The 14,418-nt window shown below is 38.5% G+C and overlaps 1 protein-coding gene across 9 annotated transcripts in view; it reads left to right on the forward strand.

Moving 5' to 3' along the window:
- CUNH12orf42 (chromosome unknown C12orf42 homolog) overlaps nt 1-2,413 on the forward strand; it is a 146,598-nt gene extending 144,185 nt beyond the window's left edge. For all 9 annotated transcript variants that reach the window (XM_073900391.1, XM_073900390.1, XM_073900397.1 and 6 more), the window contains one exon: nt 1,813-2,413. In XM_073900391.1, coding sequence (XP_073756492.1) covers nt 1,813-2,261 — 449 coding nt within the window. In that variant the 3' untranslated portion in view covers nt 2,262-2,413. The remainder of the gene's footprint in view (nt 1-1,812) is intronic.
- Nucleotides 2,414-14,418: the final 12,005 nt, after the last annotated feature.

The following is a 14,418-nucleotide window of genomic DNA, read 5'->3' on the forward strand; positions in this document are numbered from 1 at the left end:
TCAAGTCTTTATTGGAATTGTCACCTATGTGTGCATTATTTTTCTACTTTGGATTTATTACCAGCTGATGCTCACTCAGTTCTTCATTTGCTTCTTTAGTCATCTACTTTCCCATCCCCACCCCCTTTCTCCACAACTAGAGTTAAGCTCTGTAAGTGCAGGGACATTACTTGCTTTATGCTTCTCTGGATCTCCAGTGTCTAGAATACTGGCAGACGTATAACAGACAAATCTTAATGAATGAATAAATGAATGAACAAACTTAATCCTATTAGTGACCTTGTGAAGTAAGTAATACAATCCTCATGGTTCAGGTAAGGACAAAGAGGCTTAGGCCAGGTGATGTGCCAGGATTTGAATCTACGATGGTCTGACACCAAAGCCTTGTTGATTCCATTACACCACACTCCCTAAGAGAGTGTTACAAAATGCATCATTACCGAATTGCATTCAGGGAAGGAATCCCTATTCTTTGCTTATGACAGAGCCTTGACCTGTCTTGACCTGTCTAGGTTACATTCTGTTGCTCCAAATTCCAGAACCACATCCATGTTCTCTTATGGAATTCCCTTGCACTGATTATTGATAGCAATGAATTGGTCATCTGCCATGGCTGCAAATCCAAATCGACAAATATCTATTAAGCATCTAGTTTTCAGAAAGTTAGTGTGTTTGGCATTCTGAAAGGTTTTACTTACTTAGAGATATTGAAATGCCATTCCACCTTTATTTCCAGGAAATAATTCTTATACTGAAAAATGAAAGTCACTAAGAGTTTTTCAGTGTTTGATCTGAGTATGTTGAGTATGTTGGGTATGTTGAGTGTGTAATGGGAGATGCCCAATACATACCAGGACAGTATGTAATGAGCTAATTGAATTGCCTAGATATAGACTGGCTGTTTGACACCCACCGTAAAGAAGGTACCGTGCATTTTTAATCTCATGCATATTTTTTGAAATGTGAATGCTCTTGTAGATTGCTCCAAATATTCTATATATCTACATGCTATTCAAAGCCCTTTAAAACTTGTGGAAAGTGATTTAAAGCACATAAATTGTCTTAATTTACTACTAAAGAATTAGACTTTATGTAGGTCAATGGGTATAATTTCTCAGGGAAGAACTATACATAAGGAGATAAATGTATATATACATATATATATTCTTTTACCGTGTTGACCGTATTGTAAAAAATCTCAACTTTTACATAAAAATTATTTGACTGGGCAAATAAAGAAAAACATCAAATTGATTATTAGTATTAGTGGGTATGTATGTATTGGGTAGATCTGGATCAGATTAATTCCCTGGTTGTTTTAATTTTCAGCTGGTTGAAATTTCTAATAAAAACTTGGGTGTTTAAATTATCAGTTGGAAGTCTACATGGGCCATGGATCCGTTTGCTTTGCCCACTCTCTAATTCCACTTTATTTTCCACTCAAACTTTTCCCTGGTTTAGAATTTGTGGCCCTATTTTCGTCACCAATTCTTCTGTTTCCCTCTCTTGAGCCATTTTGAACAGCTTTCCTTGACATGAAAAGTATTATGAGGGCCTGTAAAAATCATTTTTTGGAGAGGGTGCTTTTAAACAACAGGAAGGAAATAGATAGCTTTTTATTTTCTTAAGGCAATGCCAGGGAAGCAGGCAAAGGAGAATGTCCGGGGTTTCTCTCTCTCTCTTTTTCTCTCAGCACATTGCAAATGTTGATTTCTCACACATCCAGTTATCAGCAGAGAGTTTCTGAAAGTCGCGGCAGGGCGGGTGAAGTCCGCACACTTCAGGGCCCCTCCTCCCTTGTCTGCCTTCCAGGTCCCGCTGCGAGGCATTCCACCGCCATCGGCCTTTGCAGGAAAAGCCAGACCCCTTTGGCCTCGTCGGAGGACCCCCGGAGTTCCTCGGAGCCAGAGCTGGAGGACAGGAAGGCAGCCTCAGGAGGCGCTCAGGCGGACCCCCATCGCCAAAGCCGACCCCGGGGCGCGCCCCTAAGTCCGGCTGGAGGAGGCGCAGTTGCCATGGCACCGGAGATGCTCCCCAAGCATCCTCATCCCCCGGGGAAAAGGGAGCCCAGGGTGGACGCCTCCCTCCACGGCAATCTGGCAGGAGCGTCCCTTCCTCTGCTCGCCGGTGCTCCCACCCATCTCCCCTCAAAGAAGTTAATCAAGGTTTGCTCTTCTCCCCCCGCCCGCCCACCCCAGCGTTTCCATACGGTTTGTTCACAGGCCCCTCCTAGGCCGGGGGTGAATGCTCACTTACATTGACCGCTGCGAGGGAATTGTCCGCGGGTGCTGCCCATCTTCAAATCAATGCCTGCCCAGAACAACAGAAAAGGCCTCAGATGTACTGGTTTCCACAGAACCATTGTTAGGCTTTTGTGAAGCAGTTTTGAACCTAATAAATAATGTCAAAAGTCTCTATCGCAGCCAAAAATGTTCCTTTTGAAGCATTTCTAATAGTATTTTTGTTCTGCGGTGTCTCCCAGTGTCACAAAGAATTTGTGCCTCACAATGGGGATGGGGTACATCGCGTGCCACTTCGCAATGTGCCTGTGGGGATTGGACCCCTTTTTGTTTTGCTCTCACAGGTAAACGGTTTCATTTGCCAACTTGAGCTTTGGTTTAAGGATGTTTTCTAAGGGCCTTTTGAATCTCTAAACAGAGGTTTGGAAAACATAATTGAATGTCTGTAACTTAATAGTTAACATGGAATTTGATTACTCCTGATGTGCCTAGGGGAATTCTTCAGACTATATTAGGGTTTTTTATGTCAGAAACCTGAAGCTGGATCCTCCTTTGAGGTCCTGAAACACTTGGAACTCATTTTAATGCAAAAGAGATACTGAGTTTTCTTATTTTTGAATAAAAAAAACCACTGGAGAACCTTAGGTAACATTCTATCAAATTGGTCATTTTAGGCAATATTTTTTACCTCAGTTAATGTAGGTTCAACAGCAGCTTTTTACCATGATTTAATGCAGAGACTAATTTTAACAAATGATTTTATGTTTTTTTAATGTAGTATTCTTTTGTCAGCTTTGAAAGAGAAACACAAATCAACGAAACCAATACATCCATGTGTAATTTTTCATTCAAGTTCCTTGCAATTTTTTACCCAGGCTTGGATTCAGAAAGTCCGATAAAGAATGTTTATAAATCCTACTGCATTTTTCCCCATTCAGTTCAAATTAATATATAGAGTATGCCCGTATTCAAGACTTACCATCAAGTCTACAAGTCCAAATTTAAGTCTCAAAGTTTTAATAGGAATGAAATGTTTTAACTAGTAACTGCTTAACATTTAGAAATCTGTTTAGTCCTTTGAGGATGATTTGATTTCTTAGCATTCCCTAGGGGGTAATGCACTTTAAAGAACAACAACAACAAAAAAGATCCCCAAGCTTTAGAGCGTGCCTTCCTCCAGACTATGATTTTATAATAAATATGTTTTTGTTATTTATTTATTAACACGATTTTATTGTAAGACAACAAACAGGTTATCAGGGGTGGTTGCTATAGTTCCCTGGGGGGATAGTGGCATCTGCACACTGGTGTGCACATGACAATCTTAAGTTCAACTTCATGCCATTTGGTTGGAGAGAAATGTGTGGGTAAACCCATGGCTATGTGAAATTTTGATTCCGGGATATTTTAATTTGCTATTTAATTATGAGTTAGTACAACTGATATTTTTCAGTTACCGAACCTATTGCTTTGCTTGAAGTGATTCTAAAACAACTAACCAGAAATCTGTAATGGTCAATTGCAGGAGGAGGAGGAAATGTTTTTAATGTAGTAAATAGATTCTCTCATCTGTAGAAGTGCAAAATCCTGAATTTACTAAAAATACAATAGAGAAGAAGTAATTCTATTCATAATTGAGAAAGGGGATGCAAGCAAAAGATGTGAAATATGTGGTATACCATATTTTATCTTTTTAAAAATTTTATTTTTTAGAGAGAAAGCATGTGGCGGGGGGTGGGGTGGGCAGGGTCAGAGGAAGAGAGAATCTTAAGCAGGCTCCAGGACAGCGTGGAGCCCATCCTGGTCCCTGAGATCATGACATGAGCCAAAATCAAGAGTCAGATGCTTAACCCACCCAGGCACCCCGATATACCATATTTTAAAGCAGGTTCCCAAAGCGTGTTCCTTGGAACATTGGAATTACAAAGATACTTTGTGAGATGGGGAGTCTATAGGTAGATATGTCTGAGGGATGTGGTCTGGCAATCTCCCTCTTAGAGAGTCACAGTAACATATTAAGAATCACCAGAAATTACATGATAAAAAATCTGATAAACTCTGTTTAGCTTAGTGTTTTTCAATTTTATTTGACCAGGAAATCTTGATTTATTTATCTTTATCTATACTCTTGATTTGTTTATGTGTTTGTCTGTGTGTGTGTGTAAAGACACACACACACACATACACATATTTTAAAAAATAGCACCTGTCTGTAGCACTAGTGTCCTGTGGAACACATGTGAGAAAACTTTGCTCCATCTCTATTCTAAATACACCAGAATTCATGCAAACTGGTAGGGTTCAAAGGAAGGATGACTTTTCAAAGGTAGTGAAGAAAGAATCAGAGCTAAAGAAAGCAACCCTTAATAAATACCTCCAGGACCCCATTCTTCCTTGGAGGAATTTAACTAGCTGTTCTGGTTATTTTTTCTCATTTTGGGTGCACCTGGTTGGGAGAATGTTAGTCAGTCCAGCCATGACCATGTTTTTTTTTTTTTTTTAAGATTTTATTTATTTATTTGACAGAAAGAGACACAGCAAGAGAGGGAACACAAGCAGGGGGAGTGGGAGAGGGAGAAGCAAGCTTCCTGCTGAGCAGGGAGACTGATGCCGGGCTCGATCCCAGGACCCTGGGATCATGACCTGAGCCGAAGGCAGATGCTTAACGACTGAGCCACCCAGGCATCCCGCAGCCATGACCATGTTTTGATAGTGATGGATGAGGAGCATTTCCAATGTGACTGTTAGAGTCATGGGCTGTGGACATTCAAGTTCTCCTGAATGACGACTACTTTTGTATTAGAACTTAGACACAAATGCACCAATGTAAATGTAGTTGAATCTTTCCCAGTGCCATTATTTCTGAAAACAATGCTGAATTAAACAGGCATAATTGAGGATGAATCAATTTTAGGATATAAATTATATGTATTTATTTATAGTACTGTCACTGAAGAATAGAATAAGGTCTTATGGTATAAAATAATTATTACTAAGATTCCGAATTAACAGCTTGCTTTTATTTCTTCAGGGGTATCTGATTCGACTTATGGTACATTTATTACACATACTGTAAGTGTCTTGTAAGGAAGATAATATGCCACCTCAGCAAAAAAAAATGTTTTTCTGAAAGTCTCATTGGAAAATAGATATTGATAATTTTTTAAAATTGATGCATTGGAGAAATTAAGTATTTAACACACTCTCTAGTGAATGATGTTTAAAAATGAGGAATCCTCTTATAATATATAAAATAAATAATAATTGCAATGACAGATAACATTTATTGAGTGTGTATTATGTATTAAGGACTATTCTAAGTGTTTAGTAAATATTAATTCATTTAGTCCTTATGATGGCTTTATGATGTACTCACTATTACTATTGTCTATTTCACTGATGGAGGAAGCTTTACTTTTAGCAGGTGTAAGACACATATGTATGTATATGTATGTATATAGACACCTATATATACACATATATATAAACTTTAAAAACTTATTTTATGTCAAGTTTACTTCATATGTAAAGCTATATTATTATGTACTATATTATTAAAGCTGACATAGGTGTACATATATCTATGTGTGTGGATTCCACTTACACAGATAGCATCTATAAATCTATAAATATACCATGCTATTGGTGCCTGAGTGAGGTAGGTATAGAAACTCTATTTATATCCCTCTCCTCCTGAAAACAAGGTGCAGAGTGGGAATTGGTAACTGTGGGTTGGCGTCATATAATATGTTTAAACTCTTTGAACAGCAAAGTTGGATCAGAGATTTATCAAATAGTTCTTTTTGTCTGACATTTCATCTCAGTGAATGAAGGTTCAGAAAATAAGGGAAGGGAGGATGGTTTTGTGGTTCATTAAAGATGGCAACACTTTTTTAAGGCAGCGCTGGAGCTCACAGACATCAGACTTGTGGAAGGGATGGGATGTCGCAGAGCGGGGAGTTAAGGAAGAGCAAAGGTGTTGGGGTCCATCTAGATCCGAAGAACCAAGAATGGATTCTGGTAAATGTGACCTGAACTTAGTGTCCCTCCATCATTTGGCTGGAGTTTCTTCACTGTGAAATTGTGATGACATCTTTGGTTCACTGCAAAGGTGAATTTGGGAATTAAGTTATCTATCAAATCGAAGCATTTTGAAAAGTAAGAGAACATGCAAATGCAAGTCATTCTTTTGTGACTAATATCGACAATAACTGCCATAAACATTATCGTTGGCTCTGCAGGGCTAAGTTAAGGACTTATCCAAATGGCTGCTCACACTGACAGTAAGTATTCTTTCTGGTGACCCTGTGATCCATCACATCCCTCTCTGAGAAGCTTTTATATGCTATGTTCTTTACCTTCATCACAGTGCTGTGGAGTAAATCAGAGTATCCATTTACTGAGGAGGAAATCGAAACAGAGAAACAAAGCAATTTGCCGCAATGATGATTGCCTCCAGCACAGATGCTTGCAGACATTCCATATTAAAAGAAAAATGTTCATAGCTGAGAAATTAACAAATCATTCCATTTAGAACCTCCAATTTAGAAAAGTTCAGTTGAGAGCACAGAAGGCCAGTCGGCAGTCTCTATCACCACATGCCATCTTTTGGTCCAACTTCCTATAAAAGTCTCAAACTACCCAAATAAGGGGCAGAATAAGGTAACGCTTTTGTAAACTACAGATGTGATGTCACACAGGGACCCAGGAAAGAGCTTGTTGTCAGGAGAAGACTTGACATCAAGAAAGATGCTCTGTGTTCCGAAGGTGGGTGGCATTCCTCCTGCGCCGGCCGAGGTCATTGTGAAATGCAAGCCCCTGCATCAGGACTTCGTATAAGTTTGTTGCTATGTTTGGGCTTTGTCTCCTACTGCTTCCTCCATACTCACCACTCCGTGTTTTCCCCACTCCTATGGGAATCGATCTGATTTTTAAGTCGGTGATATTGGGATCAGTAATTATAAGGTGTTTATTGGGTACTTACTGTCCTAGGTAGTCCTTGTGAGAGATTTGAGAAGTGTGACTTCATTCAGCCGCATTTATTGGGCATTCCCCAGGTGCCAGGCATTGGCCTTCGTGTTGGGGATAATTGAAAAGGACACAAGCCTTTTCCTTGACAAGCTCCACCTGGTCTAAGACTCAGGTCTTTCATTCATTCATTCTATCAAATTCATTGAATACCCACGATATTCTTTATAACGTAGTGGTGAAGAGCCATTTTGGTCAAGTAGAACCTAAAGAGTGAGACATGAAATAATGACATGATGATGTTAAGGTCTATAGTCCTTTAATCATCATTCAGAAATCCAGAATCTCAGAAGATTGAAAATTCTTTTATAACTCATTCAGCATTGGCTATGACCTGAACTGGAGTAAGGCAATTTATAGCTTTGTCTCACTTAGTGTGAATAGTCATGTATTTTGATAAAGATGCATTAATACATTTGATTATGGGGTGTTACTTTGGACTCTAATGGATAGTGTTACATGAAACAATTTACGCACCATTACGTAATACATAGTGTATGCACTATCATATACAAAAACATTTAAATTCCTAAACTCAACCTGGAGAGTTTTGGAAAAAGGATTTTGAGGTTGTCTAATGGATAAATACAGTGGAAGCTTACAGAAGGGAGAAGTCAATCCAAGTTGGAGCTGTCACAGAAGGCTTCCTGTGGCATGATTTGAACTTGATTTTGAAGAGTGGAGGATTTGAAAGAACAAAGTAGTGAATGCAGTGGGAAGTAACAACAAGGAACAGATCCACTTCTATGGGTCCTGAAGCTTATACATTTTGAGGGGGCCTTTTTAAGGAAAAGAATACAAAATTATGGATATTGTTAAAAGGACCGGGAAAGACCTTTGCAGATGAAAGACCCTGAAGCTTAAGTTTTATTTGTTTTTTAGTAAGTCCATCTTTGAGCAAGGCCAAAAGCACAGATCATTTATTTTACAAAGTGAACTATACCTGTAGATCTAGGAATAAATATATGTGTTGGTATGTGGGGGAGAAAAGACTTGAGTTCTTGTAGGAGAAAGGAGTGAATTTGACTGTTTTCATCTTTTTGAATTGTTTGAGATTTTGAAAATTGATAACCACAACAAACTGTCTTTTTTTTAAAAAAATCTAGGCATAATATATATGGCCTTTGAAAAATAGTCCAGAGGGCTTTTTTTTTTTTTAAGAATGAATCCAATATGAGTGTATTTCAGAATGAATGGCCTTTCTCAGTTTTCTCATGTTTGATTCTGTAGCTAGTCAACTTCTAAAGTGACAAGAAGATTTGATAATCAGAAATAATTTAATATACTTAAGTGGCAAACTCTTTAAAGGAGAGAAAAAGCCATATTTCATTTGAAAATTTCTTTTTAAATAGACTATTTAGTCATAGATTGTCTTTAGATTTCAGGGGATACACTTGAATTTAAAAAATATTTAGAGATGAATAATTTAAGATTAAAATGGAAATTTCAATTAGACTACCTAACAATACTCTTTTCCAAAACTATGCACATTGATTTCTATTTATTCATAAGAGTAATACTGATAGTCAATGTTTTGTGAGTACTTACTATGGGCCAAGTACTGTTCTGATTCCCTTATAACAGTGTACCTTCACCCTCCTTTCTTTTTTGTATCTTTTGTTTTTTATGAAGATCTGTCATTCTTTCTTGGCTTCTTTTATTTATTTTTAATAGCTTTATTAAGACATAATTCACATATCATACAGGTCATCTGTTTACAGTGTACCCTTTGCTGGTTTTTTAGTATTTTCCCAGATCTGCGCAACCATCCTCACAACTAGTTTTGCATTTTCATCAGCTCATGTAGAAACTCTATACCCTTAGCTATTATTTCCCCCCCTCCTGGCTCTAAATGATCACTAATCTCCTTTCTGCCCCTATACATTTCCCTATTCTGATAATTCAATATGAATGGGATTATATAATATGTGGCATTTTGTGGCTGGCTTTTTCCATTTCACAAAATTTGTCAAGATCCATCCATGTGGTAGCAAGTGTTGCTATTCATTCCTGTTTGTGGTGAAACAATATTCCATCGTGTGCCTAGACCACATTTTGTTTATGTGTTCATTAGTTGATAGACAATGGCGTTGTTCCCACTTTTTGGTTATCATGAATAATGCTGCTATAAACACATGTGCAGGGGGAGACGAACCATGAGAGACTATGGACTCTGAGAAACAAACTGAGGGTTCTAGAGGGGAGGGGGTGGGGGGATGGGTTAGCCTGGTGACGTGTATTAAAGAGGGCACGTACTGCATGGAGCACTGGGTGTTATATGCAAACAATGAATCATGGATCACTACATCAAAAACTAATGATGTAATGTATGGTGATTAATGTAACATAATAAAAAACCCCAAAAAACCAAAAAACAAAACACTTATGTGCAAGTTTTTGAGTAGGCATATATTTTCATTCCTCCAGGAGGCAGTGTCTGTATCAATCCCCCCCCTACTCCCTTGGCCTGCCGTTCTTATCCCCTTTTCCCCAGGTAGAAACAGAGTTGGGAGGTTAGGGCACTTGTCCAAAGTCACGTGACCTGTGCAAGATGGAGCGAGGCCATAAACCTCGTGCTTCTCTCTAGACCAGCTCCTCTCAGAAGGGTATCCAGGCTCTCCTTTTAAGGACATTTAAAAAACTTTACAAAATTAATAACTGTCATTTAAATATACCCACCCCCAGCCATTCACCTGTCACCTGACTAAATGCGACACCTGTTTCCTAAAGTGCATCCAGAAAATACCACTCTTACAAACATTATAACCTGCAGAGAATTAACACCCCTTGCACGTTCTACATCATTTTTTTAAAAAATCAGTTTTCTCACTTTGCCCCAGATTACTTATGTTTCTAATAGTCAGTGTGGGTAGAGGTTTGGAATGGCAAAGACCATCCCGAAACGGTCTATTAATGAGTCCCCTCCCCCCCCATTTTTCTTTGGGATGAAATCAGTATTGCATGTTAGTTCCTTCCTTCCCACACCTCCTCTAGGTTAAAGGTGAATTCTTTGAGATCCCCACTTTTTTGTGTGTGCGACTTTAACAATATTCTCTTCACATGTCCTTGCATAAGCCCAACAATTGCTTGTTGACCCATTTTAACCTCTTTTGAGCGTCATCTTCAAAGTGTAACTGTCCTTGACAATGAAAGAGACCTTCCTATTGTCTGGTCCTTCCAGGCAATCTTTAGCACGGAGCTAAATGGCTTTCAGATGGAGGAGTTGGCCAGAGGAAGGAGACAAAGTAAGCTGTTGTTCCTGAGTGACTTTGCTAAAGTTTCCCTTTTCTCTCTTAGAATGGTGCCTCTCTATAGAAGATGACAGACGTTTTGACAGGTGCAATATGCTTTGAACTGTTGTGTCCGATAATTCTTTTGTCTTGGGTTTTCCCAGCAGAGTGGTACATCTTAGGATGCTGATATGCATATTGTTTGCTTTTCATTTAGTGTGGTGAAGCCTTCCTTCTCACTTTCCCTCCTCTTCACTCTTGAGGCCCTTCGCACGCATGTCACTAACCCAGATGGGAAGGCAGGCACTGGTGCAGGAACCGCTCCCCGAACCTCCCCCTCACCCCCTTTTTTTTCTCAAAATGGAAATCACTGCTAGCATAGTTTTCTCATTATTGTTTAAAAAGAGAGAAAGAAAAGAAAAAGAAATTACTTAGAGAAGGACAAAACACAGTGGCACATCAGAAGCAATGGCTGACAGAGCTAAAACCCTAATAATAATAATACCTAACACACATTGAGACCCTCCATGTGTCAGATACTATGCTAAGACCTTGACATGCCTTGTCTATTGTGGAAAAAGTGGAAATTATCTATGACCTAATAACCCAATGAACCCATTGTTTACATTTTGGAGCATATCCTTTCATACATTTTTCTTAGCATATTACATTTTGCACTTTTTTGGGAAAAATGAGCCCACACTGAACACACTGTTCTTTATGCTGATTTTTTTCCCTATCACAATGAATGTGGATATTTTTGCCAAATCAACAAATAGTTTATATCATACCAGGTTAAATACCTACATAGAATTTTGTTGTACCATCATAATTTAATTAACCAATTTATTATGTGAGCACATTTTCAGGACTTCAAATTCCACTATTGCAAATATTTTTTTTGTGATAAATATGATGAATATATCTTACATATCCTTATATGTACTTTTCTGATTATTTTTATAATGTAAAGTCCTAAAAGTGGGATCACTGTTCAAAATGTGTGCAAGATTTAGCTTTGATTATCTTTTGCCCCTGTTCAGAAAGATTGTTAAGTATTTCATCTGACATGCTCTCTGACTTCCAGAATTTAAAAAAGAGGTGATGTCACAAAAGAGTTAGCCTAAATAAAAATAGGCACCAGAGATCCTAAATCAAATCATTTTGCCTCTTCACCTTTTGTCATGGTGAATTAGATCTACACAGATTTTTCTGCTTTGGTTTAACAAGGGAAAGTTTTTATTTGACAAAATAGAGGACTTCTTTTACTTTAGGAGCTAAAACTGGGAGCTTCCACATATATAATGAAATAGCACTAATTGTCCCGTATCTAAACTGTTATGGAAACAGAAACTTAACATTGTCCAATTTGTTTCTCTGGATGTCCTTTTGTGTATTTCCATTAATTGTGGTCATTGCCTAGCACCTTGTCCCAAGTATGACTAAAAAGAACAGGCTGAACCAAGGTAGGAGGGAATCATCTATAAAATAATAAATAAAATAAAATAAAATAAAATAAAATAAAATAAAATAAAATAAAATAAAAATTACCCTGTTCCCTGTAATAAGTAATTTTACTTTTTGTTTTAATTCATATTTTTCATTTTATTTTTTCCACATTTTTCGTATTAAGAAAATTTTAGAATTGGAGGAAGAATGAACCAACAGGGAATTTGGATTTGGGGTATTGCTAACATTAGAAATAGAGAGATGTTGAGATGTTTATGTACCTACTTTCAGAACCATTTAAAGATACAAATAAAGTGCTTCCCTACAAGCAGTATCAAACAGAAGTCAATGAAGAGCAAAATCTGTCACAAGTCTGACATAATGGCATCTGTTTTAGGAAATGCCTGAAAAATCAAAATACTGTGCTCTGTGGAAAATGATGAGGTATGGCATCTGTGGTTTGGATTAAAAAAAAAAGACTAGATTAAATGTAAATGTTTATTGACAATAATTAGAAAAAGTACTTAGAATTTTCAAATAAGGACACTTAGGTAGTGTGCTATATGTAATTTTTATTTCCAATTTGTTTTTCTTTTAAACTGTATGGCCAACTTACCCTTCTTACTTGGTGACTCCCCAGCCCCCACCCTTTGGCCCCCATCTCTAGCTTTCTACTTTGTCTTACACTGTGACTCGCTACAGTCTAAACTGAACAGGGGATATGAGAAATTGGCGTAGGTTGTGAATTCTGCTAAGCGGGAAGAGTTACAAAGTCACTTCTGCTTTAGTTGAAGCAGCAGGACACTGGCAGTTTGGCAGGCCATGGGTCATGTGATCCGCTGACCTCTATCTGGGCTCCGTGACTCTGCCTAGTAACAATTGATTAATGGTGTATGGTAACTCTGGAGAGCAGGTCTCATCCGTTCCCCTGAGTTTGAAGACTTCCTCATTATCTTAGGCCTTTCACTGCTGCCCTTAGGAAATTTTACTCACAAATTAGGTTGAACAAAGTCTTCTCAAAGAAAATTATTTTCGGTGTTTGGTCATCAGGGAGCAGAAGGCTTGATGGTCATTTACTGCATTGACAAAGGGTATGGGAGGCAAGTGGCGATTATAGGGCCCGGACACCGTTAGGGCCTCCTCCCTCTGTGCTCTGGGGCTGGGTTTTCAGAAGAGGCAATGTAATGAAAACTATCACTTGAGTGACAAGTTGGCCTCAAACTTTTTTGGGGTGGAGACAGAATATCTGATTTTCGTGCTGGTGTAGAGGTTATGTACACATTTATTTATTGAGCTTTAGTATCCAATAGCCATCTGGATTTGTGACAGGCACAGCTAATTGTCTACCCAATACTCATTCTCTGCTTCTTAGTAACCGAACCCTGGTTTTATTTAAGGCAACAATATGCTAGGTTAAAAAATACTCTCATCTCCATACTTCCTGGTAGCTAGAGTCATGGTGTTAACCTGTTCTGGTCAACAAGTTATAAGCAGAATTCTACTGAAAAAGCTACCATTTTCCTGATACAAGGAACACAGCTGGTCTGTCCTTTGTCCCTTACTTTTCTCCTTCCTGCTTTATGACACATGCAATACCCGGAGAGGGAGCAGCCATCTCCTGACCCTCAGGACAACAGCCACAGGCTAAGGATGGTACAGCCGGGAGCTAGAAGGCAACTGAGCTGAGGGATGAGCCCTGAATTCTCTACCTTTGGATTTCATCTTACGTAAGAAAGATTAAACTCATTTGGTTAAGGCACTGAAGTCTGGTGTCTATCATATACAACTGAATATGGTCAAACCCTGGCCTATCATTTTTCCACTTGGGCGATGCTCTCCAGACCTGTTTCCTTCATCTACCAGGTGGGGTGGGCAATAGCTGTCCTTACCTCACAGGGTCGTCGTCGTGAGGGTTCAGTGCAGCAGACAACACATGCCGAAGTCTTAGCATCTGACGTGTGGAAGGTGTTGATTATGTATTAGCTATTATTATTGTTACTAAGGATTTAGTGCTGGTTGCCATTGTCTTTGATGTGCCACTGTGTTTCGTCTCTCTCTGATATTCAAGTTTATCTCATCTTTTTAGAATCCAAAAGGTGACCAGATAGTTACATTATTTATGCTGAGCTAGCATTTGACATATCATTTACTTCCTGTCTATCTCATATGTACCCAGTCCATGGACAAATTGCTGAATCACAAAACAAAGTCAAATATAAACTATTAGATATAATTGGATTATTGATTTTTTAAATTTAAAATCAATTAACATACAGCGTTTTGTTAGTTTCAGAGGTAGAGTTTAGTGATTCTTCAGTTGCGTGTAACACCCAATGCTCATTACATTACTTGCCCTCCTTAATGCTCATCACCCAGCTACGCCATCCCCACAACTACCTCCCCTACAGCAACCCTCAGTTTGTTTCCTACAAGTAAGAGTCTCTTATGGTTTGTCTCCCTCTCTGTTTTCA

This window comes from Callorhinus ursinus, unplaced genomic scaffold, assembly GCF_003265705.2.
Source record: "Callorhinus ursinus isolate GAN/ISIS: 27379988/994484 unplaced genomic scaffold, GSC_fseal_2.0 scaffold14, whole genome shotgun sequence".
Taxonomy (NCBI): domain Eukaryota; kingdom Metazoa; phylum Chordata; class Mammalia; order Carnivora; family Otariidae; genus Callorhinus; species Callorhinus ursinus.